This window comes from Eumetopias jubatus, unplaced genomic scaffold (genome assembly GCF_037043125.1).
Source record: "Eumetopias jubatus isolate StellerSeaLion01/CBP00866 unplaced genomic scaffold, mEumJub1_p1.0 scaffold_3, whole genome shotgun sequence".
Classification (NCBI taxonomy): Eukaryota; Metazoa; Chordata; class Mammalia; order Carnivora; family Otariidae; genus Eumetopias; species Eumetopias jubatus.
In genome coordinates this window covers 139,045,893-139,063,559 of record NW_028274809.1, presented here as the reverse complement: position 1 = coordinate 139,063,559, position 17,667 = coordinate 139,045,893, and the positions used below count along the sequence as shown (strand labels likewise).

Here is a 17,667-nt window from a genome sequence, read left to right as displayed (position 1 = left end):
GCTCAGTTGGTTAAGCGACTGCCTTCGGCTCAGGTCATGATCCTGAAGTCCCGGGATCGAGTCCCGCATCGGACTTCCTGCTCAGCAGGGGTCTGCTTCTCCGTCTGACCCTCTTCCCTCTGTGCTTTCTATCTCTCATTCTCTCTCTCTCTCAAATAAATAAATAAAATCTAAAAAAAAAAAAAAAGAATAAATATGTTTCAACACAGGAATGACTATACTGAATTTGGGGATCACAGTAAAACCAAAACCTGTAGTATTTATAACTTTTACATTTAAAAAAGCGTTTGCTATATATCTAAATTCTTCTGAGTATTTTGGTGTTACATACCTGAAAATAGGCAGGAGCAAATAGATAATTAGCTTCATGCAAGGAATAAAATAATAATGTTATAAAAACAGGTACTTTTTGGGGCGCCTGGGTGACTCAATCAGTTAAGTGTCTGCTTTCAGTTCAGGTCATGATCCCCAGGGTCCTAGGACCGAACTCCCCCTTCAGGCTCCCTGCTGAGCAGGGAGTCTGCTTCTCCCTCTCCCAATGACCTTTCCCCCCTGCTCCTGCCCTCACAGGAGCTTTCTCTCTTTGTCTCAAATGAATAAATTTTAAAAAATTTAAAAAGGTATTTTTTATACTGCAAGTTGGGCTTTTTAAAGGAATTTTAAATGAAAATTATTTTTAGTTCCTGTTCTATTGAACAAGAGAATTTAAAGTAATATGTTTATGGCTTTTCCCTGGAGGTGGTATTTTGAGTTATATTTTAATTTATTTTTTTAAAGATTTTATTTATTTATTTGACAGAGAGAGAGACAGCAAGAGAGGGAACACAAGCAGGGGGGAGTGGGAGAGGGAGAAGCAGGCTTCCCGCCGAGCAGGGAGCCCCATGCGGGGCTCGATCCCAGGACCCTGGCATCATGACCTGAGCCGAAGGCAGACGCTTAACTGACTGAGCCACCCAAGCGCCCCGAGTTATATTTTAATTTAGATGGAGGTCTGCAATAGTTCCATACCAATGCTGTCCAATAGAAGTTTATTTGATGATGGAAATGTTCTGTATCTGTGCTGTCCAATAAAGAAACCATTAGACCTGAGTGTCAGCATATTATCTCTTATCAAGCGAATGGAATTTTAAATTAATAACTTGATTAGGGGGCGCCTGGGTGGCTCAGTTGGTTAAGCAACTGCCTTCGGCTCAGGTCGTGATCCTGGAGTCCCGGGATCGAGTCCCACATCAGGCTTCCTGCTCAGCAGGGAGTCTGCTTCTCCCTCTGACCCTCTTCCCTCTCGTGCTCTCTATCTCTCATTCTCTCTCTCTCAAATAAATAAAAATCTTTAAAAAAAAATAACTTGATTAGGTTTATACCATATAATTTAAGATAATTCATTTTTACATGCAGATTTTTTTCCAGAAATTTAAGGCTGATTAGCTTCGTTGGTTTTAGTAATTAAGACTTGACTGTACAGGCTAGGATTACAAACAAGTCATAGAATTATAATGAGATAGTTTATATGTTTAGCTTATGCTATGGTTTCTGCATTATAGTCATATACATTCAGTGTGTTTTTGAAGTATTAAAGTTGGTAGAGCTTTTGAGCTTTTTATATGTTAAGTATTGAGTAAGAAGAATTGTAGGAATAACTCTTCAGGTTTCACTCTGATAAATAAGTTTATTCATAATGCCTTCTGTTTGGGCGCCTGGGTGGCTCAGTTGGTTGGGCGACTGCCTTCGGCTCAGGTCATGGTCCCAGAGTCCTGGGATTGAGTCCCACATCCGGCTCCCCCTTCTCTGTGGGGAGCCTGCTTCTCCCTCTGCCTCTGCCTGCCACTCCCCCTGCTTGTGCTCACTCTGTCTCTCTCTCTCTCTCTCTCTCTCTCTGTCAAATAAAAATAAATAAATAATGCCTTCTGTTTTTCAGATTACAAATAGAAGAATCTTCCAAACCTGTAAGGTTATCACAACAACTGGACAAAGTTGTGACAACCAATTATAAACCTGTTGCTAATCATCAGTACAATGTAAGTCTTCATGTCTTTTTTCACTCTGTTATATCTTTATTCTTTTCTGTATCATAGACTCTTAGGTTTTAAAAGGACCTTAGCCACACACCTGCTATTAAGTGCTTGAGTTATCTAGACTAAGTAAGGAATCTGATGATTTACGAAGCGTGAAGAAGAGTTCACTTTGTATCCTAAGTTAAACAATGAGAAGAAGGCAACCACTGTTCAAACTACTCTTGATAAATTTTTCAAAGAAATAACACACTTCATTTTCCGGTGTTTTTAATGTTTTAAATTATGATGTCCTTAATAAATTCTAGTTTTAATATTTTTTTCATTTTTCCATACCTTTATAGCTGGGGATATTTAATGTATTGACAAATTTTATAAGTCTGGAACAATACTAATTTTTCCCAGTGGTTATTACGATTGCTTTGCATAGTTTCAACTTTCACAGGCATTTTTATGGTCTCACATTACCATGCAAAGTGAGGACTGCCTGTATAGGTATTTAACCATTTTTATTGAAGTATATCTTACATATAACTATATATATTATAATATACAATACACACATATATGTTATATATATATTATGTGCCAGGCACTGTTCTGAGTGCTTCATATGATGCATTTAGTCTTCATACCTACCCTATGAAGTAGCTACCACTATTATCCTCATTTTGCAGATGGAGTAACTAATAAGGACACCGAGAGGTTAGCTTACTTAAGGTCACAGAGCCAGTAATTAACCAATCCAGTTGTTGAACCCAGGTAGTCTGGTTTAGGAGTCATGCTCTTAATTAACCACTATGCTGTGTTGCTGCAGGTCATTAGAAATACTAAAAGGGCTAAGGATTTGGGGTCTTGAAATACCTGTAATGTAAGGAAAAATGTGATGATTTTCTGAAAATACAGTGAAACCTGAGTTAAGTAACAATTAACAGTTGATATCTTGTGTCCTACTTTGTTGCTTAATATTCCTCTTGAAACAGTGTTTAGGAAGAAATAATTCCTTTTTAAGACTGGCCTTGAGTATCCAGATTTAGGTGTCACAGATTAGTATCTGTCAGACCACTACTTTACGATATTTGAATTTCTTACGGTTATTTTACATGAGAAGTAGCAAATGCCTACAGAGCCAAGCAGGCATCTTTGGTGAGCAGAGTGCTGAAATTTAAGAAAGTAAAATGGAAGGGACTAAGATGAACTGGAGTGCACATGCCCCTTAAAAATATTCAGATTTTTTAAATTGCTGTGCCATGTGGATTACATAAAGTGAATCAAAGTTCATTTGCATCCAGCCAGGCTTTCATTTTACAGCCTCTGGTAAAGATAAAAGTCTACCTTTTTGGCTTCTTCTTTATCACAGTAAGGACAAGAAAGACCATGCTTTCCATAAACTATAAAGAGATACAGCCTTTCTGGAGAGAAGTTTAGTAATTTGTGTCAAAAGCACTATAAAGAATATATCCTTGACCCAGCAGTCTTGTATCTAAGAATGTATCACAGAAAGACAAGGGCCCAAAGGTAGATATACAGTAGCATTTCTCTCTGTTGTTTAAGACAGGCAAAGATTGGAAACAAATGTCCAAAATTAAGGTTAAATACTTTAACATTATTTTTGGATGATAGGAGCTAGAATGATTTTATCCTAATTTTCTTCTTTATAAAGTCTTTTTGAATTGTTGGAATCATCATAGTGAATATGTATTGTCGAATTGTTACAGTGGGCAGTAAAGCTTTTTTGTTAGAATAAGAAAAGTAAGAAAGCTAGGAAAGAGTGTTAGTGCCGGGCCATGATGAGCTGCTCCCACCATTGATGAGGCAAAAGGAAAATCTGTCGTGGGTCAAGCAAAGCTGGCATTAGCTAGTATTAGAGTCATATTCTTAGTGATCCTCGCACACTATATCCAGTTGGCAGATGTAGAAGATAGACTCCAAATCTCATATTTTTAGGATGTTTTATATTTTCTTTTTACTACTAAAGCAAGTTTGAATACATTGTATTCTGAACTCTGTGTTAGGATGTAACACTATACCATCCACTTTAAAGATTTTTTAACATTAAGTGGCAGGTTAAGGTTGTCATTGCATCAGTGAGTCACTAATGTAGTTATTAGCAATGAGCCATATAGTAATCTTTGGAAAGATTTTGTTTATAAAAATAAAGATTGACTATAATCTATCATATTGCATTATTTGAATGTTTTGTGAATTTTTTCCACCGTGGGAGTATATCAGAATGAATGGAGGCACCTGCATAGCTTTTAAAAAACATATTCACTATTATAGTGTAATATCAACTATAGAAAGAGTATAAAGCTTTTGTTATTTTTATCAGAAGGAGGCTTTGATTTTTTAAAAGATTGAGAAACATCAACATAATTCAATGAGGATGACTTAGAGGTTACATAATCAAGACGTTCTATAAAAATTTTAAATCCGGGGCACCTGGGTGGCTCAGTCGTTAAATGTTGAAATGATTTCAGTTTTACCAGGTGAAATATATAAAGCCTGGTATTTCATTGCAACAGTTGAGGTTCTTTGAATACAATGTTTAGTATAAACGTAAGGAAAAAAATTTCTACAAAAATTGAAAGAGGGGATGGAAAATAGCATATGTATTTGTAAAACTATATCTCTGCATTTACCCCCAAAACCTTTTCCACTCACCTATGGCACATAAATAAATTTACATATACAGTTGACCCTTGAACAGTTCGGGGGTTAGGGTCACTGGCCCCCCAGCTTACACACACACACACACACACACACACACACACACACACACACACACAGTCAAATCCATGTTATAACTTTTGACTCCCCAAAAACTTAATTGGAAACCATTCTGGTAATATAAACAGTCGATTAACACATTTTAAATGTTATATGTATTATATACTATATTCTTACAATAAAATAAGCTAGAGAAAATAAAATGTTATTAAAAAATAATTCTCTTATATAAGGGAGAGAAAATACATTTATAGTATTGTATTGTGTTTACTGGAAAAAAAAACATGCTCGGCAATAAACTTAAAAAATCCACACAGTGCAAACCTGTGTTGTTCAAGGGTCAACTGTATGTAGAATATATATGTAATCATCTCTTAATATTTGAACTCCCACTTTGTACATGGAGCTCTTCTAAGCATTAAATTCAAATTTATCTCTTTAGTTCACAGACTATCTGGAATGTAATACCTACCATACTTGCCATTCAGAAAGTATTTATTGGACCAAACAGAATATATGATTAGCATTTTATTTTAGAATGCTTCTTCCTTGAAAGCTTGGCCCTGAAAATTCTTGCCTTACCCATAGGATATGACCTGTTAGGTTTCTCTGTAAATGGTTTTCTTCTGCCTTAAATCTTCATTACATTTCTGAAACTACTGGTTCATCTAGGTTAGCATTTACCAAAGTAAGTTTTGAAACACTAATCTTGGGGCACCTCGGTGGCTCAGTCAGTTAAGCATCTGCCTTCAGCTCAGGTCATGATCCTTGGGTCCTGGGATTGAGCCCTGGGTCGGTCGGGTTCCCTGCTCAGTGGGGAATCTGCTTCTCCCTCTGCCTCCCCCTGGTTGTGCTCATGCGCTCTCTCTCTTTCTCAAATAAATAAATAAAATCTTAAAAAAAAAACAAACACCAATCTTATGAGAGTCTTCTTGAAAAAAGGAGTTAAAAGAACTTGTAGATTCTGATTGTGTCCTCTTCAAAATGGACACTTTAATATGTTGAAATTAGGGACCTTGGAATTTGTTTAATCCTATATTTTGCAAACATTTGAACATTAAATTCCCCTTCCCCTATCCTTTGTAGTAGTAAAAGCAAACTTTGGGAAATAATGGGTTGTCAAAGTAGGATTTTCAGGAGGACCCATTGAGTGAGGGGGGAAATATTGGAACTGGTATTTACCTTGTTTTTCATGTAATAAAAGAAGGAAATTAAGCTTTAGAAATATTGTGTGGATTGACCTTAGCACCCTTATGCAGCCCCTGTGCTAGTCAGCCATTTTCAACAGAAGAGTAGAAATTTTGCAGCACTGATGGATTGACATTGGTACTTCCAACACCTCACATTTTCATTAGCTTTTTAGGTTTGGTGCTAAAATCAGAGGTTTATAGATTATAGTACCTATTATTAGCTAAATTCAATCTTAAAAAAAGAACAAATGATTTTAAAGGTTCCTGCAAAGAAACTGTAAAGATAATATATTAATAAAGCAAATACATGTGAACAAGAAAGTGGAAAAACTGACACTTCTATTCTAAAATGACCTCTTTTTCAGTCATTGTGTGAGGTAGAAGCAGTGATGGTGTAATCTGATGTGACAAGTACTCTTGGCCCTTCCAAAAAGGAAATTAGCAATCTCATTTTAAATGTGGCTTGTCATCCCCTGTCTTTAGTGATGATTCAGTTAGTGTCTATCATGGAAACAAAAACAACTCTAGATTTTCAAGCAGAAAGGTATTTACCGTAGGGAATTGGTTACACATGTTTATGAATACAAAATGGAAGGGCTGGAGAGGAAGATTGGTTACCAGAAATGAGGAAGCTGCTGCTGCCGGAGGTGTACAGAACGCGCACAAAAAGCAAAAAAAAATCTCCTTTCCTCCTACTTTCATTCTCCCATTGGCAGAACCCCAGCTGGAAACCAGCTAGGAAGGGAGTCTTGGAAATATAGCCCGCAGGTCCCCTGCTGCCACCACCGCCAAGGCCTGGAGGCTTGGCTTATTGAAGATAACTGACATAGTGACCCTTAACCTTTTGTGTGTGTTGGACCTTAAGTCATATTAGCTATTGCTGGTACAAAGCTACTACAGTTTCAATTCACTTAAAAACTAAGCATCCAGGGCGCCTGGGTGGCTCAGTTGGTTAAGCAACTGCCTTCGGCTCAGGTCACGATCCTGAAGTCCCAGAATCGAGTCCCACATCAGGCTTCCCGCTCAGCAGGGAGTCTGCTTCTCCCTCTGACCCTCTTCCCTCTCGTGCTCTCTATCTCTCATTCTCTCTCCCTCTCAAATAAATAAATAAAATCTTAAAAAAAAAAAAAAAACTAAGCATCCAGAATGTGAAGCAGATTGCTGTATTTTGAGAACAAAACTAAAATGTGTTTTGTAATTTTGACAAATTAAAACTTAATGTTTTATTTTTATTTCATCTCTTTAAAATTTTTTGTTTGTGTGTGCTTTAAAATATCCGTGCGTATAAATATAGAAGTACCTTTTTACAGTTTACATATTGATATACATAGAGATAGCTGATGTTTAAGATTCCTTCCAACTCCCTCCATCTCCGATTACAGGTAAAGGTGCTTCTGTATGTGGTTTTGTTGGCTTTGTGTACATCATCATCTAGCATGCATAAATTTCACAGCATTCTCATATGTTGTCTACACTCTTAGGACTTTACTTATAAGGAATTCTATCTTCTGTTATCTAGATAGTGTTTGTTAGTCCTAGCTATACACTAGAATCCCCTGGGAAGCTTTTTAAAAAGAAAAATAACCTCCAGGATTGATTTTATTTCTTATTTATTTTTTTTTTAAGATTTTATTTATTTGTCAGAGAACTCAAGCAGGGGGAGCGGCAGGCAGAACAGGCAGAACAGGCAGAGGGAGAAGCAGGCTCCCCGCTGAGCAAGGAGCCTGATGCAGGACTTGATCCCAGGATCCTGGGACCATGACCCGATCCGAAGGCAGTCGCTTAACCAACTGAGCCACCCAGGCATCCCCAGAGATTGATTTTAATTGGTCTGTGGAGGCCAACTATCTTAAAATTTTTCAAGTTCCCTGGGTAATTGTAGCATGCAGCCACTGATGCAGAAATGGGAACTTCATAGTTCTGTCTGCCATCTTGTTGGGGGTGGGGGCAAAAACGATACCTGAGAGGAGACCAGGAAGTCTCTTTCCACCAAACCTAAGGTTTTTAAAAAGAATTAATATTTTCTTGTCTTTATCATCCTTTCTGTCCTCTAGCTTTAAAAAAGATTTCTCCTTCCCTTCCTTTTCCTGGCAAGAACTCTTGGTCAGAAAGTGATAGAGAATTAGAAGAGCTTAACTAGAATATTATTGTTGGTGGGAGTCGAATGATTATATAAAATCTTGAGGTAAATCTCCAGGAACTAGACAGAAAAAAAATTTTTAAGGGAGGTTTTCTTTTTCTTTTCCTTTTTTTTTTTTTAAGATTTCATTTATTTATTTGACAGAGACACAGCAAGAGAGGGAACACAAGCAGGGGGTAGTAGGAGAGGGAGAAGCAGGCTTCCTGCAGAGCAGGGAGCCCGATGCGGGGCTCGATCCCAGGACCCTGAGATCATGACCTGAGCGGAAGGGAGACGTTTAACCGACTGAGCCACCCAGGCGCCCCAAAAGAAAATTATTTTGATGCACACTCTGTTTCCTCCAGTGTGGCAACCAACTTTGTTAGTCTTCAGAACAAAGGTTGTTGGGTTTGTTTTTGTTGTGGTTTTGGTCTTTTAGTATATGTATGTATACATTTGGAATTTTCCTCAATGAATAATAGATGCCTACAGGACTAGATCATAAAGGTTTTTCAGCAATATTTGCCTAGTATTAGTAGAAGTATGCTACGTGCTTTGTCCATTTGAATTTGCACACCAAGAACTCAGTGACTCTAAAGAATTAACTTCCTCCCAAAAGTTAACAACACACTAGGCAGAAATAGAAGCATTAGGGGTGAGGAGGATCTTTTGTAAGAATTTAAATGCAAACCATGATACTCAAGGCTGTCATGCTCCTTTCAAAAGTTAAAAGCTTCCACAAGGACTGCCTTGACAAAGCAATCAAAGTATTTCTGCAAACAACAATCTAGAAATTTACAGACATCTGTAATACAATATTTTAATTGGCAGTGGGTGGCTTTTATAATTTTAGTCAGTGATTAAGTTTTTGGTAATTGATGGTTGAGTATCTCTATACCACACCACAATGAATTTCAACATTTAGTTGCATTTTAGTCCTGAATAATTTGTTTTTTGTTGTGAAAGAAAAATTATTGTGTATGATAGACTTTTTTGGATTGTAAAATTTTTAATTGAAGACTAAATTTAAAGTCCTTTCTGAATTGACAATTATTTCTGTGCAGCTGATTATGCAGTTGATCTTTGGTCACTGGGGCAGATATAATAGTGATAATTAAAATTCACATAGCCATTTCTAGTCCAATAACTATCCTACTAATATTTTGTGGTGGCTGCTAAGAAGTTAGATATGTGACTGTTTTGAGTAGCATCATTTCCCTACCATGCTGGTGCACCAGGACAAAACAAAATGCCCAAAAGGAAAAGAGCTAAAAAGAGAATTAACATTATCGCAACACTGTAGTCTTCTCCTTAATAAACTAGTTCATATCACTTGTAGTTTATTTGTAGAATTAATTTTATCAGTAGTACAACATTGTAAGTACAATATTAAGATGACCATTTCTATACTGTTTAGTTTTAAAAAGAAAAGCTACCTCAGGACCTTAGTTTTTTTCCTAAGTATAAGGTTAGTCATTAATAATTTAATGACCATTGTTAAATAGTTATGCATATATACATATGTGTGTGTATGTATAATTTTAATTATACATATATCCATTGGAACTACTTGCTACTACAGAGCAAGTCTGCCTTGGACATTATCAAAAAATTTAATGCTATACTATAAAAAATTTTGTTTTAAAACAGTCTTTTCTATAGGTTATCCTACAGTATGGGCCCTGAGGACATCAAATTTTGCCATTTGCCTTTTGTTTTTAAATAAGTGTAGAATTAAATTTCTAGTACAGTTTCTCTAATAAGGAATAATACTGCCAATTTGTTGTTGCTGTTATTATTTTGTATGCCTGGTTTTTCATATTATACTTTTAAGTGTTTTTATTCCACTAATCAAAAGTAAAGTTAGGTTGCACTGCCCCCAGGAATTGAGCCATCAACAAACACAGTTAACACAGAACATTTCTAGTCTGCTTTCCCCCAGATTTTAAGTAGGAAAGCACCAGTGTTGAATACAGTAATTTTGAGATTGAAGCAAAGTTCCTTTCCAACTTATTCTAAATTCTTACCTTTGATTCAGGCCCTCTTGGATCTGGCATCTGGCTCTGGGGTTGGACAACTTGATAACAAACACTTGGAAGGCTTTTCTTTCCACTACCCACTAGAGTGTATGCCCTCTCTGAAGTGGGCCATCTTGCTTTATCAGCAGATTTCTTTATAGATCTGCCTCAATTTTTGGTGGGGTTTCAGTCAAAATTGAAAATACCGTAAGCCAAAAATGCATTTAATACACCTAACCTACCAAAACACCATAGCTTAGACTAGCCGACCTGAAATGTGCTAAGAACATTTACATTAGCCTACATTTGGGCAGAATCATCTAACACCAAGCCCATTCCATAATGAAGTGTTGAAGATGTCACGTAATGTATTGAGTACTGTTCTGAAAGTAAAACAGAATGGTTTTAAGTGCACGGGTTGTTTGGTGGCAGCATGGCTGGCCGGGAGCCACAGCTGGCTGCCACGCACATGAGAGAGCATCGCACAGCACATTGCTAGCCCGGGAAAGGATCCAAATTCAAAACTCAAATTACGGTTTCTACTGCATGCATACTGCTTTCGCACCATCATAAAGCTGAAAAATCCTAAATCGAACCATCGGAAGTTGGGGATCATCTGTATTTGGAAACATTTTTCCTATTAATCTTCCTAGCTTCTCCAAGCATTTCACACAAGGAAGAGTCTACTAAGGGTGGAAGCTGAATATACCATCGGTTTTCTTTACTGTTTCCTGAATTTAACTCTTCCTCCTTCTCTCAGCATAAATTAAAGCTGGGACGGGAGGACACACAGAATATCATACAACCGTGGCTTCATGCAGAGTATAAAAGCCTAACACTGGACCTTTGTGAGGTCCTCACTTCCTTTGTATTATTTTTCTTGAGGCCCTGTGGCCTCTGGCCCACACCCCACTTAAGCCTGTGGGAAGGCTGTAGGCTTTCCCTACCCTTCCTTAATCTGATTCTGGCTCCCTTTATTTTTCCAAATCCAAGTTTTTCTTATCCCACATCTGACTAGAGTAAAGGGTTGTAACAACTTCATCCCCTGGTCCAAACTTTTCTCTCTCTTTCTCTCTTTTTTAGCAGTCGCCTTTTCTGGATTGTTCATCTTAATACAAAACATGAAACTATTCAAATGAGGTGCAACAGTGGAAGGAGGTTTCGGAATGCAAACTAAATTCAATTGTAAACAGCGAAAATATGTATTTTAGATATTGGTCAGCAAAGCAGGGCTTAAAATATTAATCCCTTAAAGCATTCCATGATATTTATTTAATCCAAAGACCCTCCTGCTTGGATTCGTGGGTTTTGTCCCGGCCTATCATGCTTACTTTCTCCCTGATGTTCTCTTGCTTCTTTCCTTCTTCTTTTTCTTTCTTTCTTTTTTTTTTTTTTAAGTAAGTTTTACACCTAACATGGGGCCTGAACTCATGACCTCGAAGTCAAGGGTCACACACACTACCGACAGAGCCAGCCGGCCACCCCACTTCTATCCTTCTTTTGACCGTAGAGAGAGAAAATTCTTGAATGGACCTTAGGTCCATCCCTTTCAGTCTTTGCTATCTCTTCAGCCTCGTCTCTCACTGAATTGGGACAGCCACTCTACTTCTGCCTTCGTACTTAAATGCATGTATTCATTTGTTTTTCAATCTTCCCCACATTGGGAAGACTTGGATTTTCTCCTCGGTCATGGGTTGCTCTGGTCTCTCTCCTCTCCAGTCTTGCTTCTAGCTCTTGTAGTCACTCTGCTTTTCTCTAATAAATCCCCTGGAGCTGTCCATGTTGTTTCTTTCATGCCACCCAGAGAAATCTTGGGTCCTGCCACATTCCTCCCCAACAACACAGCCCTTTGTCATGCATTTGCACCTTTCTCAGCATCATGATCTTGTCCAAAGGTGGCTCTGTGCTCTGCTGTTACTATGTTTGCCCCCCTCTATATATTTTAATATAAGAACCCTAAGAAAGGGCTGCCTTTCAAAAGAGACAAGATCTTATTTCGCCTATATTTTAGTGCATCCGAGTACACAGTCCATGCTTAATCTGTTGAGATTAATGGATTTTGAGTTTTACTCCCAAGATGCATGTATCCAAAAAATCAAGACAATTAAGTTCTTTCTCCCTATCTCCTAATTTTATTTTTTATTTTTTTATTTGAGAGAGAGAGAGAGAGAGAAACAGCATGAGAGGGGAGAGGGTCAGAGGAGAAGCAGGCTCCCCGCTGAGCAGGGAGCCCGATGCGGGACTCGATCCTGAGACTCCAGGATCATGACCTGAGCCGAAGGCAGTCACCCAACCAACTGAGCCACCCAGGCGCCCCTTATCTCCTAATTTTAATTGAAGGATACTCACCGTTTTCCGTTATCTGTGCCACTAATTTGAAAGTCTCTGATTATGTATAAGATATGTTTTTAGTTTTAACATCAATAGAAACTGAATTTTATCTCTTTTATAACAAATCTCTATTGTTAAAATACAGAGAGTAAGCCTAACTATCAGGCTGGAATTATTGCAGTAATTTAGTTGTAGTTTTGAAGTGCATTTTATTTTTTTTGAAGCTAGTCCCTCGATTATAGTTAATTCCTATGCATTTGATGCACAGGAGATTGTTCTCTGGCAGCTTTCACCCAGCCTTCTGATGCTTTATTTACTAGGTGGGCTGCTTCAGTTTATATGTATTTCCTCTAATATACTTTATGCTTTATCAAAATGAAGTGTTTCTTTAAAAATTAAAAGCTTAACCAACTGGAGTGAATATAAGTTGCATGTTTGCAGTGAAAAGTATGTTTTTAAAAAAGTGTTCTATTTTAGTATAGTTGACATACAACATTACATTAGTTTCAGGTGTACAGCATAGTGATTCACTTTCTCTGTACATTACGCTGTGTTCAGCTCACCACAAGTGTAGCTACCATCTGTCATCATACAACGCTATTACAGTATCATTGACTGTGTTCCCTGTGCTGTGCCTTTTATTCCCATGACTTATTCTGTAACTGGAAGCCTGTATCTCCTACTCCCCTTTGCCTTTCTCGTCACCCCTCTGGCAGCCATCAGTTTGCTCTCCTGTATTTATAGGTCTGATTCTTTTTGTTTGTTTACTCATTTGTTTTTTAAATTCCACATGAGTGAAATCATATGGTATTTGTTTTTCTCAGTCTGATTTATTTCACTCAGCAATAAGGCCTTCTAGGTCCATCTGTGTTGTCGCAAATGGCACAATGTCATCCTTCTTATGGCTGCATAATGTTACATTACACACCACATTTTTCTTAACCATTTGTCTATTGATGGACTCTTAAGTTGCCTCCGTATCTTGGCTATTGTAAATAATGCTGCAATAAACGTAGAGATGCATATATTTTTTTGATTTAGTGTTTTCCTTTTCTTTGGGTAAATAGCCAGTAGTGGAATTATTGGATCATATGGTATTTCTGTTTTTTTAAAAAGATTTTATTTATTTATTTGAGAGAGAGAGCACATGAGAGGGGGGAGGGTCAGAGGGAGAAGCAGACTCCCTGCCGAGCAGGGAGCCCGATGCGGGACTCAATCCAGGGACTCCAGGATCATGACCTGAGCCGAAGGCAGTCGCTTAACCAACTGAGCCACCCAGGCGCCCGGTATTTCTATTTTTAATTTTTGAGGAACCTCCATGCTGTTTTTCACAGCATACTAATTTATATTCCCACCAGCAATGCGTGAGAGTTCCCTTTTCTCCATATCCTTGCCAACACTTGTTATTTCTTGCCTTTTTTATTTTAGCCATTATATTTAGCCATTCTGACAGGTAGAAGGTTCATTGTGGTTTTAGTTTGTATTTTGCTGATGATTAGTGATGAGCATCTTTTCTTGTGTGTGTTGACCATGTATTTTTGGAATAATGTCTACTCAGGTCCCCTTCCTATTTTTTAATCAGATTGGGGTGGGGTTTTTTTGGTGTTAAGTTTTAAAAGTTCTTTATATATTTTGAATGTTAGCTCCTTATTGGATATATAATTTGCAAATATCTTCTCCCATTCAATAGGTTGCCTTAATAAAAAGTAAATTTTTTTTTCAAATGATCAAATCTCTGGATCACGTCTCTAGGAGAGGGTTTATACATTCTTTGAGTGCCACTGCTTTCAGTGCATAAAGGTACACAAAACTACAGGACAAATACCACTTGCTCCTAGAGTGTCATTTTTATTTGAATGAGAGATATTTTATTTATTTTTTTAAAGATTTTATTTATTTATTTGACAGAGAAGAGACACAGTGAGAGAGGGAACACAAGCAGGGGGAGTGGGAGAGGGAGAAGCAGGCTTCCCACTGAGCAGGGAGCCCGATGCGGGGCCCGATCCCAGGACCCTGGGATCATGACCTGAGCCAAAGGCAGACACTTAGCAACTGAGCCACCCAGGCACCCCTTATTTTTGTATTACAAATAAAGGTGTATTATGCAAGTGAATTTAGAGTTCACATGAATTTTTAAGATAAAACGGGGATTTTGGAAAAACAGTTTGCTTGTGCCTGCCTGAGTACTGAGTATGTATTTACCCTTTTCTATTAGTAAGCTTCATGTTATAGAAGAAACAAGTTCAAGGTCACACTCTGTCGGGAGGAGAAAATGCCTCACTGCCCTTGTTCTTTTCCTTTTACCAGTGCTTCTCAAACTTTGCACTTCCTAGAGAACCTTTTTTATAACCTGCCCTCCTTTTAATCCCTGCCTGTCCCCAAAAAACCTTAATTTTGAAAGATGTCACCTACCAAACCGCATCTGTTAGAGAAACTATTTTACTGTATTTGGGGTAATCAAAAACCAAAGAAACTGCAAGTTGGACTTTCTGATCAATATGACCTAATCAGTAGCCACACTGAATTGTTGTAATTTGGCAAATAAAAGCTATTTGGGGGCAAATGGAGACATTATATACAAAGCCTGAGAAAAGAATGAAGGTGGTTTATGGGTAGGCTTGTTAGTACCTTCGTAGATCCTTCAAGGTCTGAGGAGCCCCGGGAACAGTGAAGAACCAGGTTCTGAACCCACTGACTGCTTTTTAATCTGCTGCCTTGCAACTTGAAATTAATCATTTTTTGGGGGGGTAACTAAAAAGAGAATGCCTGTATTTCAGAGTGAGCATGTTGGATTGATGCCTTTATTATTTTGCTGTTTGCACCTAGATTGAATATGAAAGGAAAAAGAAAGAAGATGGAAAACGAGCTCGAGCTGATAAACAACACGTTTTAGACATGCTATTTTCTGCATTCGAGAAGCATCAATATTATAATCTTAAGGACTTGGTGGACATCACAAAACAGCCTGTGGTATGTATTTGCTCACATTGATCCTTTAAATATGTTCTTCAGGGGGGTTGGGGGGATGGGTTAGCCTGGTGATGGGTATTAAAGAGGGCACGTGCTGAATGGAGCACTGGGTGTTATATGCAAACAATCATGGAACAGTACATCAAAAACTAATGATGTAATGTATGGTGATTAACATAACATAATAAAATAAATAAATATGTCCTTCATTTAGAGGATGTTACTGAAGAGAAGGGTATCATATATGAAGTAGTTCATATGCACCTATGCTAACGTCAGGGTTTATTTTCAACACTCAGAAAAGATATCTTAATACTGATCATTGACATTAAGCCTGAAGTCTGTGTTGATATCATTTCTAGTCTTTATTTTGTTCCCCTACCTCCCTCCAAAAAACACTCAACTTTTATTTATTTGAAAATGTGCCCCCTACAAGAACTGTATTCTTTTGAGAGCCAGACTGATCTGTCGTGATGAGGGTGTTTATCCCTGTTATGTGGGCTATTTGCTAATGGATTTTTTTTTTTTAATCAGAATTTACCTAGCACTAGCATTAGGTCCATTTCAACTTGAGCTGTACTGCCCCACAGTGCTTGTTGAGGTGGTTGGGATTTTTAAGGAAAAATTTAATAAATTGATGTCTTAGAAAGTTTATAGTTCTATAAATGATCAATTTTTATCCCTGCGCCAGACTTCTGTGCCTATTTGCTAACAATTTGTTATTTCTAATCCATTTAAAATACTGGTAACAAATAAGGGATCTAAACCCCTTTTCTCCAAGCTCCAAGTCACATTTGCTTCCATTCAACTTTCTTAACCTAACATTAGCAAAGCAGCGAATTAAATTATAACAGTATTTATTTACAGGGTTTTTAAAAATTAAATGGAATCTCTTTTATTTTCTGTCCTTTTATCTAGTTTTCTTTATCATTTTGTCCACTTTGCTTGTATACTCAGGAATATGTCAGTTCTAACTCCTCCATTTATTTCCTTAAGAATATGTAACAAGATAGCCAGTTTTTAAAAACATTTTAACATAACCAAATAACAGTTTATCAAAGAGCTTGCTGTATGTTTTTTCTGATTTATTCAAAGCTTTAGGAAATGATTTATGAAACCTAAGTATTGTACAGTTTCCCACTTCTGTAGGAATTTCTTTACTGTTATACTTTTTTATTAAGAAATTAAATTTCAGGGCTCCTGGGTGGCTCAGTTGGTTAAGCGACTGCCTTCGGCTCAGGTCATGATCCTGGAGTCCCGGGATCGAGTCCCACATCGGGCTCCCTGCTCAGCAGGGAGTCTGCTTCTCCCTCTGACCCTCCCCCCTCTCATGCTCTCTATCTCATTCGCTCCCTCAAATAAATAAATAAAATCTTTAAAAAAAAAGAAATTAAATTTCAAAAGATTTAAGTACTTTTTTTAGTAGAAAAGAGCCAAGTGCTCATGCTGCAGTACTATCAACTCCTCTTAATGACTTACTCTCTTCAGTATCAAAGCCTTAGAAACAGCATTTCAAACTAGATTTTTTAAAAACTTGAAATAGAATAATTCATTAGGTAAGCCGTGTTTTTTCTGCCTTTAATGAAGTTTATCCTTGTGAATGTAAACTTCATATATATTATATATATGAGTGTGCATGTGTGTGTGTGTATGAAAAGGCCATTCTGGAAACTGAATGCAAACAATATATTCTTATGGAATACCGTACACACAAAAATTAGATTTGGGGGCGCCTGGGTGGCTCGGTTGGGTGACTGCCTTCGGCTCAGGTCACGATCCTGGAGTCCCGGGATCGAGTCCCGCATCAGGCTCCCTGCTCAGCAGGGAGTCTGCTTCTCCCTCCGACCCTCTTCCCTCTTGTGCTCTCTATCTCTCATTCTCTCTCTCTCAAATAAATAAATAAAATATTTTTTAAAAAATTAGATTTGGGAAAATAAGTATTTGTAGAAGGGACATTTAGATGATATTAGAGAAAGCAATTTCTTTGCTTTCCAATTTCTTAACATGGAACTACATATTGTTTTTAAAGTTTATTCATTTTGCATCAAAGGAAAGGGATAACTAGTATTTCTCTCAACTTTGGTTTTTCAGATAATTTTTATGTAGAGGTACACAGTGAATCTCTCAAAATAGAGCTTCTTAACTCATGGTCAGTAGGTGGGTTTTATGAGATCCAGTAATCTCCTGAATATGTGAAAAAATATGTGGGTTTTTCTGGGGAGCAAATCCATAGTTAATATCAGATTCTCATAGAGGGCCTGGGAACCTCAAGGAGCTTATTAACCACTAATCTACAAACT

The 17,667-nt window shown here is 37.5% G+C and overlaps 1 protein-coding gene across 1 annotated transcript in view; it reads left to right on the top strand.

Annotated features, from left to right (window-relative positions):
- GTF2F2 (general transcription factor IIF subunit 2) overlaps positions 1–17,667 on the top strand; it is a 150,459-nt gene that overhangs the window by 116,914 nt on the left and 15,878 nt on the right. Inside the window, exons 6-7 of the mRNA XM_028103254.2 lie at positions 1,916–2,015; positions 15,224–15,367. Coding sequence (XP_027959055.1) covers positions 1,916–2,015; positions 15,224–15,367 — 244 coding nt within the window. The remainder of the gene's footprint in view (positions 1–1,915; positions 2,016–15,223; positions 15,368–17,667) is intronic.